Raw genomic sequence first — 23,224 nt, 5'->3', positions numbered from 1 at the left:
TGTGTACTATAAAGTTGGTCCCTCGGTGAAGGCGCTTCCCTCCCAGCTCCCTTTAAATGCCACAGCCCCCTAACCTCACTGTCCTAGGTTAACCTGGCTCTGTTTAGGACCTTCCCTCACAGTAGGAGAGGGAGTGGCTGTCTGTACTTAGGAAATGTCTAGTCATACTAGGATGCATGAGACAAGAGAATTAAGTCGAGAACATAAGGGTCATCCGCTCCAAGAGTACAAAACAGGACAGGAATAAGGACAAAGTCAGCTTTCTCTTGTCCACCCGCGATCTAGGACACGCCAGGCTGACCAGTTCCTAGGACCAAAAGGAAACCCAACAAACTTTCTCCGACTCCTAACAAAGAACCTTATTCCTCTCCAACACCAGGTGCCCCCTCACTTCACAAGCAGTCTGGGCACAAGGAAAGGGACAGGGCGGAGGTGACAGTGCCCCAGCAAAGATTCAGCCAGGCCCTAGGTCCTTTGTTCCTGCTGCCCCTGTGATCCTTCTTCCACCTGGCTGGGACTCAGTTTTTTCCATTCACTAGAATAGGTATGAGACACCCCTGAGGCATTCTCCCTCAGGTCAAAGGAACAAACAAACAGACAAACAAACGAAAACAGAAAACGTGACAAGCGAGTACTGGGCCCTGGGAGGAGGGATTCCTAGAGGGAGTGGGCCAGATCCTAAACTTGGTTAAGGAGCTGTCCAATGGAAGGACGCCACTCCTGCGGTCGGCTGATGCTTCTTTCCATCCAGCCCAGCACTAAGCAGGAACTAAGGGTGGCACTCGTCTTTCATACAGCTTTTGGAACAGAACCTTGCACGTAGTCAGCGCCACAAGTGGTCCTCATGGACGAGGTTATTATTAGTATTTGTTGAAGGACCCTAGTCATCCCCGCGCAAACCGCAGTCCCTTCCTGGAATAGCGATAATTCCAAGCCTGATAGATTATACACACCAGGATGGACAACTCAGAAAGCCCTTCCCCGCCCCCTATCCCGGGGAGGCTGGCAATGCTCCTGCCAGAGGCTCTCAAAGGACTCTGCCTTCGAGAGGCGTAGCTCTGCGCGACCTCCCGGGCTGCTCTGACCTCAGGCTCCTCCCCCAGCATGACACCCCGCCCTTTGCACAGTCCTGGGAGAGGCGGGGCGGTGGCCGCCGCCGCGACAGACAGCGAAGTGTAGGAAGCCAGGGGGTGGCCGGCCGGCCGGGAGGAGGAGGGGCGTGTAGACTTTGGTGACTGAGCGCGACAGGGTCGGGAGCCGCGGACTTCCCCCAGCAGTACACAGCCGCTCCGCCCCGGAGTGACGCCCTCCCGCCCATGGGCCTGGCCCGGGGCAACCGGCGGGCGGCTCGGAGGAGGCGGCGACAGGTGGCGCGCAGCAGGGCCAGAGCCGGGTCAGGCCATGGCCGCCTCGGAGCGGCTCTACGAGTTGTGGCTGCTGTACTACGCGCAGGTGAGACCGTCCCGCCCCTGGTCCGCGAGGCCCCCAGATCCCCGCGCGCTGTGCCTGCTGCACCTGCGTCCGGCGCCGCCCCCCCCACCTCCTCCCCGGCCGCAGATAGGCGCGCGCACGCGGGACTCCAGCCCCGCACACACGTGCGTGCCCCAGGCCGGCGAGCTGCTTCGGGTATTTGTGCCAGGGGTACCGTTCGCGGGCACGCACTGTACTGCAAGTCCCCCAGCGACACCGCGCAGCCTCGGGTTACCCTGACCAGTCACTCCTCACCCCTTTCACAACTCGGTAAACTGAGACCTGGGAAGAAAGGGACTCAGTCTGCAGGTAGGCTGTTTTGCCTGAGGGGCGCATTTGCGATAGGTGATCGAGGCTAGAATGTCACATAGGTTGGGGGACCCGGCAGGTGCCACTCCTTACTGTAGATCAGACTTTAGTCGCCTCAGACTCTTCCAGAGAAGTACTTAGTGCCGTGCAGAGCTCTTGCTGTACTTGAGGCAACCTTAGTCTACTTCCATTCTGCAGTGGGACAGGGTCGTCGGGAGTGAGGCCAGGAAGGATGTCTGACAGGAGCTCGCGCGATTCAAACTCTATGTGACCATCACGCACAGAAGCTCCACTTTCCTTCTGCACTGGAAGCAGGGAGTGATCCCGGGGTCACGCCTCCTTCCTTGCACCTGCTTGGCACTACGTGCCTAGCTCAGGTGTGCCCTGGACACAATGGTCCATTGTCTGTCCCTGAACAGCATGTCACCGGGAGCAGGGATATGGGGAGAATTCAGCCTGAACCCTGGCCCCCTGAGGAGGCTGACTGATGGTCTGTCTCTTAGGAACAGTATGGTCTTAGGAGCCACAGCTTCTTTAGTGGTGGGCTGGTGACCTATAGAGCCCCACCTAGGGTAACCCAGCCCAAGCTCATTGTACCTCTAAACCTCTACTTACCTGTCTGTAAAATCAACACAATCTTGCCCTCAGGCCACCTGGACTTTGTGGAGAGGGAGCCAGTGTGGCTGGTATAGGTCAGAAAAGCCTGCCTCCTCTGCATCTCCATCTTCAAGGGGGATGAGCTGGTGAAGAGATGTCATTGGTTTTTCAGGCTGGCTGGTAGGCTGCTGGAGATGTCCCCTTTCATAGTTGCCAGGCTGAACTCTGTGTGGTGATGAGATATTATTAGTGCTCCTGTCCGCTGGCCTGGCTCCTCCTCCCAGATGGCCTCTTAGAGTAGGGCCTAGGTGTGGGCTACGAGCTGGCTGCTTATAGTCTTGGAAGCCTGGACAGGCAGGGGGCAGCCTGGGACCAAGCCAACTAATAAATCCAGGATGTGAGAGCAAAACCAGGAGAGCTGGGTGGGGCCAGGCTGGCTGGGAGAGGAAGCCAGGCAGCCTCCCAGTGCAGCCTTCCTGCCTGCTCCCACAACACTGTCCCACCCCTCGGTGCTGGGTTCCGAAGGAGAGATAGTGCTACTAGGGACCCATTGTGTTTGTGTCCTGGGATGTGTAAGGCAAGGATGGAGCCAATGGGTGTTGAGAGACTCTCAGTGCCAAGTGTGATGGCATATGCGTTTGATCCCAGTATGAGTGAAGTTGGAGGCAGGAGGATTGCCGGAAGTCTGAGGCCGACCTGGGCTACAGACTTTTGAGACTTGTCTCAAAAGGAAAGCAAAGAGACCCCTTTTGTCGGTCACCAACCGGCCAGCCAGCAGCACAGGTGGCCCCTCCCTTCCGCAAGAACTGCCTACCATCTGTTGGGAAACCTGTTTCCCCAGTTGTGGGTCTGGATGAGGACAGGGAAGTCGCCCCATTCCTGTCCTTCCTTTCCCCTAAAAGACCCCAGATTGCATGGATAGACATGCCTTCTCTCACCTAAATGGACTCTGTCCTCTTAGTGGGCTCTGGGAGGAGATGGGGGAGGGGCGGTATCAATGTGCCCCTGGATATTACTTAGTTGGAGTTCCTCAGGGTTCTCTTGGGGAAATCAAGGCAAGATCATCAGAAGGGTTCCTTTAGCCACCAGAGCTTTAGCCTGAGGTCAGGAAGCCTAAGGTGGATCTTTACCTGGGACAACACCTGTGGTTTCCTCTGCTGGAAACCTATCTTAATCTTCACCGTGCTTACCACTCCACGGCTCCCATAACCTAACATTCAGTAAGTGTTCCCTGGGTGTTATCCCGATGACTGCAGGAAAAGATGCCCAGGGCAGTGACCAATCAGAAAGCTATCCCAGAGCAGGCAGAGGTGGGATTCTGAGGGCTGAAGGCCAGGAACAACAGGAACAAGCAATGGAAAGTACGAGAAGCAAGCTTTCAGCCAGGCATGGTGGCATGGCGTTTCTGTCTGTCTGTGTGCCGCCCCACCCCACCACCACTTTTAATCCCAATGCTTGGAAGGCAGAGGTAGGCAGATTTCTTGTGAGTTCCAGGCCAGCCTGGTCTACAAAGTGAGACCCTGTCTGAAGGAGAAGCAGCAAGTTGTCAGAAGCACAGAGCAGGGCAGGGCCGCCATGGTGAATGGTGGAGCTCAGCTAGTATCATGTCCTCAAGGAAGAAACGGGAGAAACACGGGAGAACAGGAGACCGGGACAGCACCTGGAGCGGGCACTTGGGAAACATGTAAAAGTTAATGCAAAATAGCATGTAAATGAGCAGCCCCTTTGCAGGCAGCAGCAAGGCTCACTAGCCCCCCACCCACTGATGGCGGAGCTGAGGGTCACAGAGTGTGGCAGGACAGGGATTTATGGCCAATTATGCCATTGTGGAAGGATTCAGAGGTGATGTCAGAGTAGAAGTTCTTAGTTTTGCTCACTTTTCTCTCTGGTCTCTTATCTTGTCCCATGATCATTCCTGCCTCATGAGAACTTGACCAGGCCTCTCTGTTCCTCTAAAGCCTTAGCTGGATCCTATTTCCTGGACCTCAGTTTACCTCTCATGTGCGTGTGTTTGTGTGTGTACATATATACTTATGTGTGTGTACATGTGGAGGCCAAAGAAAGATATCATGTGTGTTCCTCAATCGTTCTCCAACTAATTTTTTAAAAGATTCATATACTTTTATTTTATGTGTATAAGTGTTTTGCCTGCATGCATGTCTGTGTGTTATATGTGTGGCTGGTGTCCACAGAGGCCAGTAGAGGGCATTAGATCCCCTGGAAATGGAATTACAGACAGTTCTGAGTCACCATGTGGGTGCTAGGAATTGAATCCAGGTCTTCTGGAAGAGCAGCCAGTGCTCTCTCCGGTCCCTCCACCTTATTTATTTGTTTAGACGGGGTCCCACTATGTAGCCCCTGATGGTCTGGAAGTGATTATGTTTGCCAGGCTGCCCTTGAACTCAGATGTCTGCCTATCTCTGCTTCCTGCCTCAGTGTTGTATCTAGTTTCTAAAAGCACATTTCAAAAATGTTTAAATTTGTGTGAGAAAGCGCACGTATGCCACAGTGTACGTGTGATGGTCAGAGGACAACATCCAGGAGGAGGTCTACCATGTCGGTTCCAGGGATTGAACTCGGGTTGTCAGCCTTGGTGATAGGTGCCTTTACCTGCTAAGCCATCTTGTCAGACCTCCACTTAATTGATTAAGCTAAACTGGCCAGCGAGCTTAAGGGATCAGTCTATCCGCACCCCACTCCTTCCCCTCCTAGAGCTGAGGCTGTAGGTGCACAGCTGGCTTTTGTGGGTACTAGAGAACGAAACCCCTGCTGGTGCAGCAGGCACTTCACTGACTTAGAGCCCTACTTCTCTCATTCACTTTCTTTTCCTTGTGGTTTGTTTGCTTTGTTTTGTTTCTTGAGACAGGATTTCTCTGTGTAACTGTTCTGGCTATTCTGGAACTTGCTCAGTAGACCAGGCTGGCCTTCAACTAAGAGATCCACCTGCCTCTGCCTCCCTTGTGCTGGAATTAAAGGCGCACACCACTGCTTGGTTCTTATTTACAGTCTTAAATGGGCAAATGTACCCAGCTCTTGGTCCTTTTCACACCTGAGGGGCACCTAGAGTTTTTTTCCTTCCTGCTTTTGTTTCTAAGGCAATTGAAGAAGGAGGAACATTAGTGATAGAAAAATTAGCATAGAACCTGGGGTTGGGGGGAAAGACTGGTATCCTTGGGGTTGTTATGACAACTGAGGAGCTGATGGGGAAGTGTGGGATCCCCATGGAAACAGGGTCAGTTACTATGGGGACCATGGCAGGAAATTCTCAGTTTCCATAGCTACAGGACAAGGAAAATGACTAAGTATTGAAGGGTGTTATAGGGACCAATTAGGTCCACTCCTCTTAGTACTGCTCTAGGTAAGGGGCCAGAGACTGGTCTGGACACCCAGGCACTTACACCACGATGTCAGTTGCTTCCCGGAAAGCTCCCTGGAAGAGCTGCCATCTTCCAGCTTCATCCTGTAGCCTATAGTTCTTATAACATAGCTCAAAGCCACTTATGGCCTGACATTACACTCTCTCCTCTTAATGCTGTAGGAGAATTTTTGGGTTGAGAAGCTATCTTGTCCAGACCTATCCAACCCTATTTCTTCCTGTCTGTCCCTGAAGGCGGAGGTAGCTCTGACTGAGGTATCACCCAGTATTGAACTATGATCCCTCTCCCCACTACTTGGAGCTCTTCTTCCCTGGGGATCACATCTTAGGCCTTTGAGGCCTAAGGCAGCAAACCGGAGACTGTCCTGGAGGCCTCAACTCTGCACTGAACCATGGGCTGCCTCTTATTTTCACTCATAGGCAGGGATGAGGATGTTGTCCTATAATGCAGGAATTTGGGCTGAGCAGAGCCCCAATCATCCTGCCCTTGGCAATGCTGGATGATGTGACTGCCACTGAACAGACAGCTATAAAGAGATAGTTGAGGCTAAGTTTGGTGACACACTCTTTTAATCCCTGCCCTGAGACAGAGGCAGGCAGCTCTCTGTAAGTTCGAGGCCAACTTGTTCTACACAATGAGACCCTTCTCAACTCCCCCTTGACCCCACAAAAAGAGATACTGAAGCCCAGAGAGTTTTATGTCAAGTAACAGGCTACCCATTAAATGGATCTGGGTCCCAAAATTCATACTGTCAGCCACCAATTCCATGAGTAATCCCTACCTGTACAGCAGCAATGATTTGTGTCTTCAAAGGATTCTGGTTCTGATCGAGGGCGTTTCTGAAAAGGACACATGGGAAATACAGTGTATACTGCCCAGTGGGATAGGAGCAGCAAGCTATGCCCTTGGACTAGTGGTTCGGGGAGCTGAGACTGGAGCTGAAGGCATCACCTGTGCAGAGCCTCAGATGTCGGAGGAAACCACTGGTCTGCTCTGAAGATGGAGCCTGTGCCAGAGCAGTGACTGGTCCAGTGGTGTCTGCTGCAGGCCGGTACTGGGCATAAGTGTGTACTCAGCTTCAGAGGCAGTGTGGTGTCAGGTAACCTAGTGGTCCCTGTCCCTCTGGTAGAAAGTTCCCTCCTAATGCCACATGGACGTGCCCTGAGCCCACCAGAGTTCTAAGAGGGGCAGTTCCGTGCCCCAGGAACCATCTGTGCCTCCCTAGCTCTTGGGAGCTCTTCCTCCCAGTATTCTTTGAGTGTATTCGGGGCTGGCTGGGGACAGGTTGAAATGATAGCTAGTTAGCATCCATCCTTCTAGGGACAGTGACCTCTCTTTTCTCCCCTGTAGCAAGACCCAATATTTCCTTAAAGGCTGACGGGCTCTTGGGTGGACTTGGCCTGTGTGGTTGTTCCTCATCTGTCCTAAGGTTCCCTTCAGAACTAGAGAGGGCTGGAGGAGCAAGTGAGGCAGAGGCTCTGAGGTAGCAGGGCACACCTCAAGCCCTGCAGCCACACCCTCTGGCTCTGGAGCCGGCTCAGCCAGCACAGCCATCCTGCTCCAGACCGCTGCTGCGACCTTCTGACACCCACCACCACCACCACCACTCAGACTCTGATATTTAGTGCTGTAGCTTCAAACAATGGAATTCAGGTCAGAGCTGGCCTGGGGCATCCTAGGAGAAGGAGTGGAGAAAGCCCAGAAGAGAGGGACTGGCAGCCTCTCCTGTCACTTGTCCTGTGTTTTTGTCTCTTTCGCGCCCCTTCAGAGCCTTGATTGGCCTAGCCCTGAACCTCGCTCAGCCCGATCTGGCGTGTTTACAGGACTAGACAGGCCAAGGGTGTGGTTCAAGGGATAGAAGGCCAGCCGGAGTGGCCATGAGGAAGATAGAAATTCCTGCTTAATTACCCCAAACCCAAGTCACTGAGGCAGTGGAATGGGGTGTAGATGTCTGGGCCACAGGGTAATCGGAGTACAGAAAGCAGGCCCTGACTGTTTCAGGGGCTAGAGGGCTAGGCTCAGCGGTTGGGCCCTTATTCTAGACATGGAGAAGGGTCAGTTGGGGATTTAGGTCTCCTATTTTAGGTCAGATGGTTTGACTAGGGATAGTTGGGAAAGTGTTGGGCTATTGTGTGTGCGTGCGTGCATGTGTGTGTGTTGATGCTGAGTCTCACTGCACCTAGAGCACAGATTCACCTTGGCTTGCTGGCCTTCAAGCTCCACACACCTGCTAGCCTCTGCCTCTGCAAGTGCTGAGCTGAGCTTAGGAACATGCGCCACTGATGGTGTTGGGGATCTGAACTCAGGTCTCCATGGTTACGTGGGAAGCATTCTCATTGAACCATGTCCCCAGCCCAGTGCTGGGACATTTTTGAAACCAGAAGGGTTCTATGAGGCCACCGAGAGGGGTCAGGGTCGAATGGCCAGGTTCTTTAGCCTAATACAAAGATCTGGCTGCATTATCCCGGAAGGTATAGCTGGACCCAGGGTGCTGAGGCTTCCCTGAGGCTTCCCACTTCCCACCTGTAATGGATTCAGAAGAAATGCTCTAGAGGCCTGGTGTGCTCTGATAAAATGTCTGTGAGGTCACCTTAAAAGGGGAAGGGTTGTTTTGGTTCGTGGTTTTGGAGGTTTCCATCCATGGTGGTCTGACTCTGTTGCTTTTATGCCTATGACAAGGCAGAAGTATCACGACAGAAGGGCATGACAGAGAAAGCTGCCTTGCTTTATGTTAACCAGAAAGGGTGGTCATGAGTGGGGTGGGGGAGAATACGCAAAGGCAAGCCATACATGCACAGGGACAAGGTATAGCTTCCGAGGGAATGTGCCATGGCACTCCTACCCCATCCCAGGAGCCCACCAGATTATAGACCTATCGATGGATAATCCACTGATAATGGTTAGAGCCTTCCTGATCCAATTACTTCCCGAAAACCCCACTAGAACACTTTTGCATTAGAGACCAGGCCTTCAATACATGAGCCTCTGGGGTAACCCTCTAAATCCAACCTGGCCTTCTCGGTGGTTCAGAGTCTGGGCATCTTGGTCTTCCTGCTGGTTGATGGGGAAAGGGACTTCCAGGGAGGTTTGGGAAAGTCAACAAAGGTAACAAGACAGATAGAAAGTCACAGTGATGCCTTGCTTCTTGATGTCCATGGTCCCATTCTGGGTTACCTGACTATGTAGTGAATGCCATAATCCCAGTTCTCAGGAAGTTGAGTCAGGAGTTCAAGAATAGCCTTAACTACCTAGAGGGTCCAAGGCTTGCTGCGTCTATGTGAGACCCTGTCTCAAAGTGGGGGAGGGGGGGTAGGCCACAGGGGATGACTCAGTGTTTGCTTCCCAAGCATGAGGACCTGAATTGGGATCCTGAGAACCCATGTAAAAACTGGGCACGAGCCGGGCGAAAGTGGCGCACGCCTTTAATCCCAGCACTTGGGAGGCAGAGGCAGGCGGATCTCTGTGAGTTCGAGACCAGCCTGGTCTACAGAGCTAGTTCCAGGACAGGCTCCAAAGCCTCAGAGAAACCCTGTCTTGAAAAACCAAAAAAAAAAAAAACTGGGCACGACCTCACATGTCTGTAACCCTAATACTTGGGAGCAGAAACCAGCAGGTCCTGGGGACTCTCTGGCTAGGCGGTGTAACCCAAATGGTGAGCGCTCTTTCAATGATAGTGATTCTCTTATAATAGTGATTCTGTGGGTCTGAGTGTCAAAAGACCCTTTCACAGACATCCCCTAAGACCATCGGAAGACACAGATGCTTTTTGTTTTTGGTTTTTTGTTTTGTTTTGTTTTTAGGTTTTTCAAGACAGGGTTTCTCTGTAGCTTTGTAGCCTGTCCTAAAACTTGCTCTGTAGACCAGGCTGGCCTCGAACTCACAGAGATCCACCTGCCTCTGCCTTCCAAATGCTGGGATTAATGGCATGCACTACCACCGCCCGGTGACATAGATGTTTATATCCCATATAACAGTAGCAAAATACAGTTATGAAGTAACAACAAAAATAATTTTATGGATCTAGTCCACACCACATGAGGAACCGTATTAAAGGGTCACAGCGTTAGGAAGCAGTCTTGGGCACTGTGAGCACTGGTTGAAGTATGCCATTTCTCTTGTCCTTCTCCACTGTCGTTCTCATTTCCTCTCTAACTTGGGAAAGGTGATGGCTCTCTGGTGGCAGCTACTTGGACTCTAGAGTGGGAGAGAGAATAAAGTACAGGCCAGGCCCACTCCCATGTCCTGGATACGGCTTTAAGTTAAGGCAAATGGCTAGCTGTTTCACTGAGCAAAAGACCTGTGGGATCCAGGTAGGTGGTTGGGTCCTGGTGAGGGACAGACATGTAGGAAGTCTTGCATAGTCTGCCCAGGCTCGGGGTTTTGTGAGTACTGGGAAATGTAGTACTTTAAATGAAAGTTACCTGGCACCCTGACAGCAAGGATGGTACCCAGGACAGGAAGATCCCCACCCCATGTGCTGCAGGCCTTGCCCATAATGTGTTTGCAGCCCAGGGTGCCCCAGGGCCCCCTCCACATCCCTGCGGTCTGCTGGGAGGAAGCGACTGCCCTCCCCCACCGTGACTCTGCGCTTCCTGCCCCAGCCAGGGCGGAGGAAACGTATTTTGTTCACACCATAATTTCCTTGGCGGCGCCCATACACTGGCTCAGCCACTACCCACCCCTCTTGTCCATGGAACCGGCTTTGGGACCTGGGGTCCAGGTAAACAGCAAGAGCAGATGGAGGTTTCAGGGCAAGGGTGGGCTGTTGTGCGAGGATCCTGTAGTGTTGACGTCTAAGTGTGACTTGGATGCCTATCCAACAGTGTGTGTGCAGCCTGGTGCACATAGTACCCAAGTTTTTCAGGAGGTGGTGGCTGCAGAACTTGGAAAAGGTGCTAGGGCAGGATTCATCCCAAAGCTTTGACTAGAGAGCAGCAGCAGCACTAGTGTGGACCGTAGCCACGCCCCCACTTAAGCTCCTCCTCTGCCTTGTCAGGCCTGTGTGGGTCCCAGTATTAGAAAGGTGGGAACAAAGACTGAAGGTTGGACTGAGAGAAGCAGCTGAGGTCCTGGAGGTGACCCGTCGATACCACAGTGGTCCCTTCCAAGGCCCATCCCCTCCTCCCTTCCCCAGCCCCTATCACTCTACCTCTAATCCACCTAACCGGGTGCTCCACCTGTCCATACCCGTCTCCTCTCGTCATTGAGATTCTCCCCTCTCATTCTCGAAATCTTTGGTCAACAGAAGGACCTTGGCTACCTGCAGCAATGGTTGAAGGCCTTTGTGGGTGCCTTCGAGAAGAGCATCTCATTATCCTCCCTGGAACCTCGAAGGTAAGGCTGGATTTGCATGGAGGTCAGGGCCAGGCAGGTATGGCTGTCCTTGGCACTCAGTAACTCCCCCTTCTCACAGGCCAGAGGAGGCAGGTGCGGAAGTCCCTCTGCTACCCCTAGATGCTCTCCATTCGCTAGCCGAGCAGCTGGACCAGGACGACCTGGAACAGGCCCTGCTGTTGCTGAAGCTCTTCATCATTCTCTGCAGGTGGCTCTTCCCTAGTGTCCTCTGCAGATGGGCGGAGGCATGAATGTGTGGGCCAGGGAGTGAGGGAGACCTGCAACCTTAGGGTGACCTCTCTTGCTCTTCACCCCCACCCCAGGAACCTGGAGAACGTAGAGGCTGGTTGGGGCCAGGTCCTGGTTCCCCGAGTGCTGGTACTGCTCACTGGACTGATGGCTGAGGTGAGGGGCCTGCCTGGATAGGGTGGAGACAGCTACTGCAGGTATGACTGGCTAACCCCCCTTCCCTCTCTACACTGCAGCTGAAAGGACCCCCATCATCAAAGGAGGGCCATGAGACCCAGCTGGAGAATGTGGCCCTGCATGCTCTGCTCCTCTGTGAGGAGCTCTTTGACCCCTACCAGACCTGGCGGCGCCAGCACAGTGGGTGAGACCCAGGCCTCAGGCAGGGTGGCCTACAGGAGGCAGGACAAAGGAAAGGGATGGGATGGGACTGTTGGTCTTATGGGGACTAGCCTGTGTGCAGGCTGGAGGAGAATGACCAGTGGCCTGACCAAGAAGAGGTGAGAATTCAGCTGGTGGATCTCAGTGCAGACTTCACCCCAACTCTCCCACCCCCACCCCCAGGGAAGTCATCAGCTCCAAGGAGAAGAGCAAATACAAGTTCCCTCCAACCGCTTTGCCCTGTGAATTCGGAGCCTTCTTCCAAGGTCAGGCTCCACCCAGTCCTGCCTCCAAACTTAGGTCCCCTTCCTATAGTTCCTCAATGCCATCAGCTAGACAGGAACTCCTTGGTGGTCTGCCCTGGGGGAGGCACAGGAACCTTAGTCGCCAAGTAGGAGTTTGCTGGTAGAGAGAAAAGAAAGTGCAAGCTTGGACAAAGACGTTTTCTCCTAGGCTGGAATAAGGACTTTCCCTCGGGTGGGGTGTTGACATGTACCCTGAATCTTCCTTCCATCTTCCTTCTCTCCTAGCTCCTCCCAGACACTTGTACCTTCTTCATTCCTTGTCCAGTCTCTCTGCTCGGGTCGCCCCAACCTAGGCTCTTCCTCCTCAGGTCCCTCTCTGCCCTAGCTGTCTCCACCAACTTCTTCACTCCTGGAGGGGTGATAGATACCCAGAAGCCCCTCTGGCCGTGTGTGTGTGTCCGTTCGTTCCTGCTTCTTTCATTCACTTGTTTCTTCTCTTCTGGGCCTTCTCTTTCTCTCCTCTCATTGGAGGGACAGTAGGCAGCACTGAATATGGTCAGAGCAGGAAGTAGCTGGACAGGGACAAGCAGGACTGTGGGAAGGTGGTTCCTCTCAGATAGTCTAGCAAGTCAGTTGTACATGGCCCCAGGAGGGGAGATCCCCGGGGGAGCCCTGCCTTCATTTCCTACAGCCTAGGCACTCTTAGGACCACCTAGATTTGTTTCCTCCCATTTGTAGGACCCTTCAATGGCAGCCTGGTATCCTTAGGGTTGATTCTCATTCCTCCCCACTTCTGTCCCCAAATCCCTAGATTGTCACCAATTACTCCTTCTTAGGGTATTAGCCCTCTGTGTCCTCTCCCCTCATGGGGCAATTTTATTCTTAGGTCTTGCCTCAAAAGCCCCACTGCAGGGAGGCCCTGACCCCACCCAGCCCCACCTGGGTCGCACAACATGACTCAGGCCTGGACCCTCCTGCCCTCTGGGTTTCACTTCGTTGCCTGACACCTTGTCCAGCTTGGCTGGAGCAAGGCCACATGTGAGGCTATGAAAGCCCCTAGAAATCCCCGGTGGGGAAGGGGAACTGTCAGTGCAGTTGATACAGCCTGGTCCCCAGAGCCACACACCAGAAGCTCCCACTGTCACAGCAGGAGAGGGAACAGATTTGCATCTTAGAAGCACTGTGGCTACCTGTCGCTCTGGGATCCTGCCACTTTGGGACATAAGGATCTAGGATGCTGCTTAGGCTCTCAGGGCTGGACTATATGTCCCTCAAGAATGCTGTAGCCCCCCCATCCCCCTGCCATCCACGTCATTTTAGGCCCATATCAGGGGGGTTTCCTTCCGCAAGTCTGGACATTCGCTAGGCTCAGCTTCTGCCCCACACCCCCATACTAGGTACCCTACCTCTTATGTAGGGTACATAAGCCTACAAACCCATAGCCCTACAAACGTGGTGACATTGTTCTGCTCTACCCGCTACCCAGAGAGCCTGCAGGATGCAGACCGTTTGCCTCCCACCTTGCTGTTGCGGCTCATCCACCTCTTTGGCGCTGTCCTTGCAGGAGGAAAGGTGGGTTGGGTGGTGAGCTGTGGACCAAGGGGGGGCCTCTCGGCACCTTGCCTCTAGGTGAGCCCACTGCCATCTTTCCTCACCCACAGGAGAACGGACAGGTGGCTGTGAGCGCTGGCTCTGTGCAGGGACTACTAGGCGTGGTGCGGAGCTGGGGCCGTGACCCAGCCCAGGTATCACTAGCTCTGAAAGCACTGGTGGGGGCAGCGCATGTCCTGCACGCGAGCCGGGCACCCCCCCGAGGACCAGAACTCCGCACCCTGCTTGAGGGCTACTTCCACATTCTTAATGCCGACTGGCCAGCTAGTCCAAGTTCAGGCCCCGAAGAGGCCCACGTCACCCTGCGGGTCAGCATGCTCGGTAGGTATGGGCTCCCAGGCCCTTGGTGCTGGTGGAAAGGCCTGACTGGGAAGAGGTGGAATGTGTAGGAGTGCTCGTGGGGGAGTCTGACCTTGACCCCACACAGATGCCATCCCCATGATGCTGGCATGCGAGGACCGGCCAGTGCTGCAAGCCACCTTCCTTAGCAACAACTGCTTTGAACATCTTATTCGCCTCATCCAGAACAGCAAGGTGGGTGGGGTTTCACCCGGGGGTGGAAGGCCCGAAACCCAGGGGGAATCACATAGACTTCCCGGAGTTGCTGCTGAGCAAACATGGCTGTGGCCTGTGCTCAGTGGGAGGGCCTGGGGCCTGGGCAGGGTTTATCCCTTTGGGTTTTGGCCCACTCTGATGGGAGAACTGTGACGAGGACCCAGTGGGTCATTTCCCACTGGTGCAGAGCCCTGGCAGCTCCCCTGCTCCTGCTCTAACCTCTCCTCCTCCTCCTCTACTCCCCTCCTCCTCACAGCTATACCTGCAGGCCCGGGCATCCCCTGAGGGGGACAGTGACCTGGCCACCCGGTTACTGACTGAGCCCGATGTCCAGAAGGTACCACCCTTTGGCTGGCCAGCTCAGGCAGCACCTCCCTGGGCCACCCACCCTGGGCTCCTTCTTTGACCATTTCCTGCACTCTAGAATAGTGGATGCTGGTAGATGTGCTTGAGTACCACATACCTGGCGGCAAGGGTGACTCCCATACCCTTTCTTCACCCACACCCCCCCTCCCCCCCCCCGCCCCTTCCAAGGCCCTATCCTAGAGACTGGAGCAGAAAGTGGTCTCTAACCCCCCCTGGTGTTAGAATTGGGTACCAGGGTGTAGCTGGAAGGAACCTTCGAAACCTTCCACCACCTACCCACATCCCCTTCTCAGAAGGAGACACAAGTACAGACACTAAGAGCTTAGGTTGTAACCACCTACTATGGCAGGGGTTCCTAGTGGGGCCCATTTCTACCATGGCTCCTGAGTCCTATACTAAACAGATCTGGCTCCTTATAACATGCTACATGCCTCATGTCATCGGTGCTGTAGGAACTGCAGGGTATCAGATGGAGGCTCTACATCTGGGCAGCCAACCTCCAGAGCTTCTGCCCTGGCTTTGTCTTCATGAGGCAGCCTTGTATGTTTATCGCTTATGGTGACTTTCTGAGAGTCTGCCTGTCCATTCAGCTCCAAATCAGGAAGGGCTAGGTGACCCCCCCCCTTGATTTTATTTCCAGATAAAGAAACAGGCCTAGAGAAGGGAAGGTTGTCTGAGGTCACATTTCAGGGGGACTGGGAAGAGCTGTGAGCAAAGGGCCCAAAGGACAAAACACGCCTGTCAGCCTCTCATCCCCCAGAGTGGGCCAGGGGGAGTGAGCAGCGTGCCTCTGACTGTCAGTTTCAGTTAGGCTGGACCACAGCATCCTCACTGATTTAGGGGACGGGGAACAGGGTAGGATTTAGAGGTCTCGAAGGTTCTTCTGGCTCTACTGCCCTGTGATTGATTGCCCCTGTACCCCTGAATCTCTGTCAATCATCATGGGTGATGGGACACTTGATGACTTGCTTGCACATGTGTCTAACTTGGGTGGGGATGTGGGAACTAGGGCCAGTGAGTCCACAGGGGGAGTGCAGAGGCAGTATGCACCGTTGGTCTGTCCTTTCACGCCAGTGGCCATGTCAGGAGCAGCAGGTGGCAATTGAGGCTCCCCACCAGGCGGTGGTACTTTCCCAGTCTTGCCCATCTGCTATGAGAGCACTCCAGCTCAGGGCAACGCAGCTTGTGGGGCAAGTCAAGCCTGCTGTTCACAGAGAGCTGCTGATTCAGCAGAGGCCCTGGACCTTGGTGGACCTGGCCCTGCACCCCCTTTACTGCCAGGTCCTGGCAGCTGCTTCTCCTGACTTCCCCTCTACTCCAAGGTGCTGGACCAGGACACAGATGCCATCGCCGTCCACGTGGTCAGAGTGCTGACCTGCATCATGAGTGGCTCCCCGTCGGCCAAGGTGAGGACACTTCAGACTTTCTGTGATAGGAGTCAGAGGTAGAGTTTGTTGTTCTCGTGTTCTCAAAACTGACCTGTAAATCTTGTTCCCTGGAGAGCATGTGACTGCCATTCCCTCTGGGGTGTGGTTCCACATGCTTGGTGGGTGTGGTCATCGGTGTGTCCTGGGACACTTGTGAGCTGACCACCATCTGTAGATGAATATAGGCTACTCCATCCTCTATGTTGTCCTTGTCCCTTCTGTACTATAACCTACAGGCAGAGATAGACAAAGAGTTCCAAAAGTGGAGGGGTCCCTGAGAGTATGAACTGGCCTCAAACCCACAGCTTTCCTTACTTCCACCCTACTTTTCAGGAGGTGTTCAAGGAACGCATTGGCTACCAGCACCTGCAGGAGGTCCTGCAGAGCCATGGGCCCCCTACCCAAAGACTGTTGCAAGAACTGCTCAACATGGTGAGTACTGGGCTGGGGCCTGTGTCCCAAAGGCAGCTGGCCTGAGGCAGGTCCCTCGTCTGGAGGACTGTTACCTATGGCCAGTTCAATGTGGGCTGTGGCTCAGCCATGTGTCAGTGCCCGAGTTGAGACCTCTACACTATAGGCCGCAAGGACTATTCCAGGAACATAGAGTTAGGGCTTGCCAGTCTAGGCTACTTCCAAAGCTTGGAAGTTAGTGCTAAGTACTTGTTTTAATGGCCATGATCGTCAGTGTACCTTTGGCAAGGCACCAAGATGGGGTGGCACATGCTAGCTTCCTGTACTATGCAACAGGAAGTCTTGTAGCTGGCAAGGGGCCATAGTTGACCTGTGGCTGTCACATTCTTTCCACCTACAGGCTGTGGAAGGTGACCACAGCATGCACCCGCCTCCACCAATCCGCAATGAACAGCCAGTGTTGGTGCTGATGCAATGGCTACCGGCATTGCCCACAGCTGAGCTGCGCCTCTTCCTGGCACAACGGCTGTGGTGGCTCTGTGACAGCTGCCCTGCCAGCCGTGTCACCTGTGTGCAAGCAGGCCTAGTGGGCTACCTGCTAGAGACACTTGGCACAGGGACAGCCCTGGGAGTCCGCTGCCAGGAGCAGCTGTTAGCATTGCTGCAAGCTCTGGGCCGAGTGTCTCTAAGGCCCTTGGAGCTGCGTCGTCTGCTGCGCCCCCCACCAGGACTGGACTCAGAGTCAGAGGGAACTGAATCTCAGAAGGCTCGGCATGCAGGGGCCATCATCCGAGCGCTGTCAGGGATGGCCCGGCACCGGGGTCCTGCACGTGCCCTGCGCTACTTTGACCTCACACCTAGCATGGCAGGCATCATGGTACCACCTGTGCAGCGATGGCCAGGACCTGGCTTTACCTTCCATGCCTGGCTCTGTCTGCACTCCACAGAGACAGCTCCTACCTCAGCTCCCAGCCGGCCCCTCCAGCGAAAACAACTGTACAGGTGGGTAACTACCAAGGGCTAGGGACCCACTGCCAACGTGAGTAAGAAGAAGCAGGCATAACTGGCTTGCTTGCCCCCAGCTTCTTCACCAGCAATGGCTCAGGGTTTGAGGCCTTCTTCACGGCAGCTGGGACCCTGGTGGTAGCCGTGTGCACACGGAAGGAGTACATAACCATGAGCTTGCCCGAAGTGTCCTTCGCTGATTCTGCCTGGGTGAGTCCCCACCCTTCTCACATGGCCCAGTGTGGGACAAGGAACGCCAAGACTCAAGCATGGCTTGAGTCTTCATGATTTCTCTTATAGCACTGTGTGGCCATTGTGCATGTGCCTGGGCGCCGACTCTTCAGTCAGAACCTGGTCAGTGTCTACAAAGATGGCCATCTGGTCAAGACAGCACCTCTTCACTTCCCATCCCTCAGTGAGGTATGCTAGGCAGGGTTTGGGAGGCCTTGGGTCAGTTGGAGGGACTTGGGCCAGTGTGGACTGGAACCCGTGTGTGTCTTCAGCCTGCACCGCTCTGCAGTCCGTGGTTTTGGGAGTCATCATAAGCTGGATATAGGTGGATTCCCAGGCTTTGCGCGGACCTGACTAGTCTCCCAATCCTGACCCCGCAGCCTTTCTCCTCCTGCTGTATTGGTTCTGCTGGGCACCGCACAACGACGACCACCACAGGGCTCCCCACTGCCTTGTCTCACACTCACCCCTCCCTCACCCGCTCCCAGTCAGTCCCAGCCTCCACGGGCTTGGGCTGGGGACCTGGGCTGGGGGCCCCTCTGCAGGAGGGCAGCGTCAGCTCCACCCTTGCAGGCACCCAGGACACTCGGTGGGGAAGCCCCACATCTCTGGAGGGGGAGTTGGGGACTGTGGCCATCTTCCATGAAGCCCTGCAGGCATCTGCCCTGCAGGTCCTACATGTCCTGGGTATGTAGCACCTATGTCTGTCTTCCTGTGCCCTAGTCCCAGCCTCTACCCCATTGTCCCATTTTCAGAGCATCAGATTTGCAAAGTGCCCAGAGGAAGACGGCAACCCTAGGAATCTGTCCTCTGTGCATGCAGGGAGGAGGGAAGCTGTAGGTGGACTTTTGCCAGAGGCCCTCCTGAGCTCTTTTTTTTTTTTTTTTTGGTTTTGTTTTGGTTTTTTTTGAGACAGGGTTTCTCTGTAGTTTTGGTGCCCATCCCGGAACTAGCTCTTGTAGACCAGGCTGGCCTCGAACTCCCAGAGATCCACCTGCCTCTGCCTCCCGAGTGCTGGGATTAAAGGCGTGCGCCACCACTGCCCGGCTCTTTTTTTTTTTTTTTTAAATATTTATTTATTTATTATGTATACAATATTCTGTCTGTGTGTATGCCTGAAGGCCAGAAGAGGGCACCAGACCTCATTATAGATGGTTGTGAGCCACCATGTGGTTGCTGGGAATTGAACTCAGGACCTTTGGAAGAGCAGGCAGTGCTCTTACCCTCTGAGCCACCTCTCCAGCCCCCTCCTGAGCTCTTAAAACCTTGAATTCTTCTCTCCAGGGCCCAATGAGCCAGCACCCTTCAAGCCTGAGGGTGAACTACACGAGCTTGGTGCCAAGCTGCTCCTCCATTATTCGCCTCAGGTATTTAGGGACTGGGGAACACTCCCTACCCTCTGGCTCTGCCCTCAGGCTTCCGCTTTCAGTATGTTACCCCCTGTTCCATTTGATCCAGGCCTGTAAGAGCAACATCTGCCTGGACCTGTCCCCTGGCCATGGGCTGGATGGCCGCCTGACGGGACATAGGGTGGAGACATGGGACGTGAAGGTACGTGTGTACATGTGTAGTGTGTGTAGGGCTAGCTGGAAGCAGTATCGGGCCCCGGTGGTGTTTGGAAGACCAGTTTAAGAGACCCACACTTTGCGTCCAGGCTTTAGGCAAGATGCTAGTGGGGAGCTGTCCTCTTACCACTGCCCCTCCCCCCAGGATGTGGTGAACTGTGTAGGGGGCATGGGTGCCCTGCTGCCCTTGCTGGAGCGAGTAGCTGTGCAGCCCCAAGAAGCCGAAGCAGGTCCAGGTGAAACACATGACCTTGTGGGACCTGAACTGACCTCAGGCCATAACACTCAGGGCCTGCTTCTCCCCCTGGGCAAGTCTTCAGGTGAGTCCTTCACACCTGAATTCGGGAGAAAGTCTTAGTGTGGCGGTGGGGTTGTGTGCATGAGGTAGTGGTTTCTGGCGTGCCCTTGACCAATCTCTGTCCTCTTCCTGGTGATTGGCAGAGGAACGGATGGAGAAGAATGCAGTGGCTGCCTTTCTCCTGATGCTTCGGAACTTCCTGCAGGGCCACACTGTGAATCAGGAGAGCCTGGTGCAATGCCAGGGGCCTGCCATCATAGGGGCCCTCCTGCGTAAGGTGAGACCTACTGAGCAGGTTGAGAAGAGATGGGCAGGGCCTTCTGAACAGTGGTGTCTGAGTGGGGCCTGAATGGGCGGGCAGGTTTGGTTGTGAGGATGTGTGTAGGAAGGTGGCTCAGACTGTCAGGGAAAGCTTGTATTCCAGAGATGGCTGCGGTCCTGAAAGGCTGTGAGCAAGGATGGTGGTTCATGTCTGCTGCTGAGAAGACTGGGACAGCAGGAGGCAGGGCCTGACATCTCAGTCAGCTCCTTCTTCCCGCAGGTCCCCAGCTGGGCCATGGATATGAACGTGCTCATGTCTGCCCAGCTGCTGATGGAGCAGGTGGCGGCTGAGAGCAGCGGGCCCCTCCTCTACCTGCTCTACCAACATTTGCTCTTTAACTTTCACCTCTGGGCCCTCAGTGACTTTGCTGTGCGCCTGGGTAGGTAAAGGTCTCGGGGAAAGAGGCCTAGCCACAGGGCAGGGCAGGGTGAGAAGTCACAGCCTTGCTCTAGATAATCTGAGGGGTCAGAACTGTGCCCTGGGGTGTGAGGATGGTGCCTGGGAGGGGCAGCAGAGGTGGAGCCCTGCCCTGGAGGAAGCTTTCTGCTGATGTCCGCTCAGGTCACATCCAGTACATGTCCAGCATAGTCCGTGAACACAGACAGAAGCTTCGGAAGAAGTATGGAGTCCAGTTCATCCTCGATGCTCTGCGCACACACTACAGGTTAGGCTGGTGGGGCCAGGTGGGTGCTGGGGGCCTGACACGGTCGTTCCTGGTATTGGAGACAGGATGACATGTTGCCCAGCTCAGCCACTTTCTCTGATTTTGCCTCTCTGACTATTGGTTGTGCTTGCTGGACCCACTAGTCCACAGCTGGAGCGCCCCCTCGCGGCCGACGACCTGCGCACAGTACAGACATCCCTTTTGGGTCTGGCACGTGAGTTCCTGGTTCGCAGCTTCTCTGTGGATGACATGCAAGTTGTGTTGAGCTTTTTGACAGCCACCAGTGATGATGGCCAGGTAGGCAGGAGGTTGGGGAGGGTGAGATTTGGGTGAGAGGAACCCAGCCTAGAGGGACATTCTGTATCCTCAGGTGGTAGGCACACTGGACTTGTTGCTGGCCCTGCTTCACGGTTCTCCAGCACAAGAGCCCTTGGCCATCTTCCTGTTAGAGCCAGGGAACCTCGAGGTGCTGTTCACACTGTTGGTGCGGCCAAGATCACCACCTCTTTTGACCGACAGAGTCTTCAAGGTATACCCAGCCCCGTCCTGACCTCGTAATCCCATTCTCTGAGGCCCAGACTGGAATCTCGGGAACCTTTGCACCAGTGAATAAAGCCGCTTTCACAGGCCTCTTCTGGGGCCACATACCTGTGCAGTGACTTTCCTTCTATGTTAGGGCCTCTGTGATGACAGCCCCTTGATCTCCCCCACACAGATCTTGCGAAGACTGCAGCAAAATGAACGGTTACCTGAGCGGAACCGCCAGAGGCTCCGGCTGCGAAAGTGTGGTCTCCAGGGTCTTGTTGCCAGCTTGCCCGAGGGTACCATCTCTCCCCAGCTCTGCCAGGGCCTCTATAAGCTGTTTATGGGAGCAGGTATGACATGGTTGGGACCAAGAGGCAGATGAGATGGAGGGGAGGATGCAGTTCAGTGGCAGAATGCTCACATAGCATTCACAAGACCACAACACAGCAACAAGCAAACAGAACCAGAGCAGGCAGAGTGGGCAACATCTATCGGGAATGGGACTGGTGGGAAGAGGGAGTGTTCTCATAGGGGACAGGATTGAGACAGTCCCCTCCTACCGTGTCAGCCCCTCAGGTTGCATCCCCGGATTGCCTGAACCTCTCAGATTTATTAGCTGTGGTACAGCTGTCCCTCCAGGCTGACCTCAGTGTCCGCCTGGACATCTGTCGTCAGGTGAGTCAGAGAGAAAAGCCTGGGGAGGAAAAGGGATAGCTTCTGCTCTTGCAGTTCATTTTGTCTGTCTGCAATGGGGGTGTCTTTGGAGGCCCCCACTGTTAAGACCTTGGGATGAGGCTCTAGGGAAGCAATCAGATGGCCTCTAATTTGCTGTGCCCTCGCTTGGCAGCTCTTCCACCTCATCTACGGACAGCCGGAAGTAGTGCGGCTACTGGCCCGACAAGCTGGTTGGCAGGATGTGCTGACCCGCCTGTATGTCCTGGAGGCTGCCACAGCCAGCAGTCCCCCACGCTCTCTCCCAGAGCTGCCCACCTCCCTGGAGCCAGCCCTGTCCCCACCACCCACCGAGTTGCCTGCTGAATCTTCTGACGTCTTCCTACCTTCAGAGCCCCTGTGCCCTGACCCAGATGCCTTTTACCCTGCCTTCTACCCATTCAGTATGTTCTTTGACCTGGGCTTGGAATGGGCCAGTGTGGGCTCAGGCAATACTGCTGGCGGTGGTAGCAGCAGTGGAACGATTACTCCAGCCAGCCAGCCTGGCACACCTTCCCCGCTCGATGGGCCGCGGCCCTTCCCTACTGCCCAAGGCCGCCACAGCTCCAGTCTCTCCAATGTGCTAGAGGACGGCAGCCTGCTGGAACCCACCGTCAGTGGGGACGACACCTCTAACACAAGCAACCCCCAGGTGAGGTGGGCCACCTTCTCACCTTGCACTGTGTCTGGAGATGACACCTCAGGGAAGCAGGGTTAGCAGTGTGACCTCTCCAAAGATGAACTGGATGCCAGGGCTGATAGTCTTTTGTGTAGTTATGTTGAGCCACAGTGGAGGAGAGCAGCCATGTAGGGCCCAGACTTTAAAGGACCTAGGGATAGCCTGTCTCTTCTAAGTTGTCTCTCCAGCCCCAGTTCTCCTTGGGAGTTCCCAGGCAGCCTTGAACACTCGGGGTAATGTCTTTGTAAATATCCCCTCTCCTCTTTCCAGCAGAACCCCAGGTCTCTCCCCAGAGTTCAGACAGTAACTGGGGCCCTTGTGCCAGTTCTGGCTGTTTGCTGAATGCCACCTCTCACCATTCCTGCTAGTGTGTGGATGAGGGGTGCTGAGTAGAGATTCCCTCCCCTCCCAGCCCACGGCCCTCACTGCCCTCCTTTACCCACAGCAAACCCCTGAAGAGGAGCTGTGCAACTTGCTCACCAATGTGCTGTTCTCAGTGACGTGGCGGGGCGTGGAGGGCAGCGACGAGGCTGCTTGGCGGGAGCGTGGCCAGGTCTTCTCTGTTCTTACCCAGCTGGGGGCCTCGGCCACACTTGTGCGCCCACCAGACTGCATCAAGCGCAGGTAAGAGGGATGATTTGCGAAGGTGATGGGTCTCTGGGAGCCTAGGAGCCAGAGAAAGTGCAAAGTAGGTACTGAGTCCTTCTCTTGCCCAGCCTCCTAGAGATGATGTTGGAATCAGCCCTGACCGACATCAAGGAGGCTCCCCCAGGAGGCCTGGCCAACCTTACCCTCCAGGCACTGTGGCTGCTCCGCCTGCTTCAGGATTTCCTATGCGCTGAGGGCCATGGTAATCAGGAGCTATGGAGTGAAAAGGTGTGACCATACATTCTTG

At 54.8% G+C, this 23,224-nt stretch overlaps 1 protein-coding gene across 5 annotated transcripts in view; it reads left to right on the top strand.

Annotated features, from left to right (window-relative positions):
* Positions 1–1,194: 1,194 nt before the first annotated feature.
* The window catches only part of Nbeal2 (neurobeachin like 2), a 30,372-nt gene continuing 8,342 nt past the window's right edge, over positions 1,195–23,224 (top strand). For 2 of the 5 annotated variants that reach the window (XM_057766654.1, XM_057766653.1), the window contains exons 1-29: positions 1,198–1,452; positions 10,999–11,087; positions 11,167–11,295; positions 11,411–11,492; positions 11,573–11,697; positions 11,898–11,980; positions 13,446–13,531; positions 13,621–13,891; positions 13,998–14,104; positions 14,382–14,462; positions 15,814–15,897; positions 16,252–16,350; positions 16,730–17,331; positions 17,412–17,544; positions 17,635–17,754; positions 17,946–18,252; positions 18,850–18,932; positions 19,024–19,116; positions 19,276–19,450; positions 19,572–19,705; positions 19,970–20,129; positions 20,312–20,414; positions 20,558–20,711; positions 20,785–20,943; positions 21,130–21,289; positions 21,508–21,614; positions 21,787–22,302; positions 22,775–22,953; positions 23,046–23,205. In XM_057766654.1, coding sequence (XP_057622637.1) covers positions 1,402–1,452; positions 10,999–11,087; positions 11,167–11,295; positions 11,411–11,492; positions 11,573–11,697; positions 11,898–11,980; positions 13,446–13,531; positions 13,621–13,891; positions 13,998–14,104; positions 14,382–14,462; positions 15,814–15,897; positions 16,252–16,350; positions 16,730–17,331; positions 17,412–17,544; positions 17,635–17,754; positions 17,946–18,252; positions 18,850–18,932; positions 19,024–19,116; positions 19,276–19,450; positions 19,572–19,705; positions 19,970–20,129; positions 20,312–20,414; positions 20,558–20,711; positions 20,785–20,943; positions 21,130–21,289; positions 21,508–21,614; positions 21,787–22,302; positions 22,775–22,953; positions 23,046–23,205 — 4,632 coding nt within the window. In that variant the 5' untranslated portion in view covers positions 1,198–1,401. Of the gene's footprint in view, positions 1,453–10,998; positions 11,088–11,166; positions 11,296–11,410; positions 11,493–11,572; positions 11,698–11,897; positions 11,981–13,445; positions 13,532–13,620; positions 13,892–13,997; positions 14,105–14,381; positions 14,463–15,813; positions 15,898–16,251; positions 16,351–16,729; positions 17,332–17,411; positions 17,545–17,634; positions 17,755–17,945; positions 18,253–18,849; positions 18,933–19,023; positions 19,117–19,275; positions 19,451–19,571; positions 19,706–19,969; positions 20,130–20,311; positions 20,415–20,557; positions 20,712–20,784; positions 20,944–21,129; positions 21,290–21,507; positions 21,615–21,786; positions 22,303–22,774; positions 22,954–23,045; positions 23,206–23,224 lie in introns of all 5 variants that reach the window. The other 3 variants (XM_057766656.1, XM_057766658.1, XM_057766655.1) reach the window with 3 other exon arrangements.

The sequence above is a fragment of the Chionomys nivalis genome, chromosome 4 (assembly GCF_950005125.1).
Source record: "Chionomys nivalis chromosome 4, mChiNiv1.1, whole genome shotgun sequence".
NCBI lineage: Eukaryota > Metazoa > Chordata > Mammalia > Rodentia > Cricetidae > Chionomys > Chionomys nivalis.
This window is presented reverse-complemented; position numbering and strand designations above follow the sequence as displayed.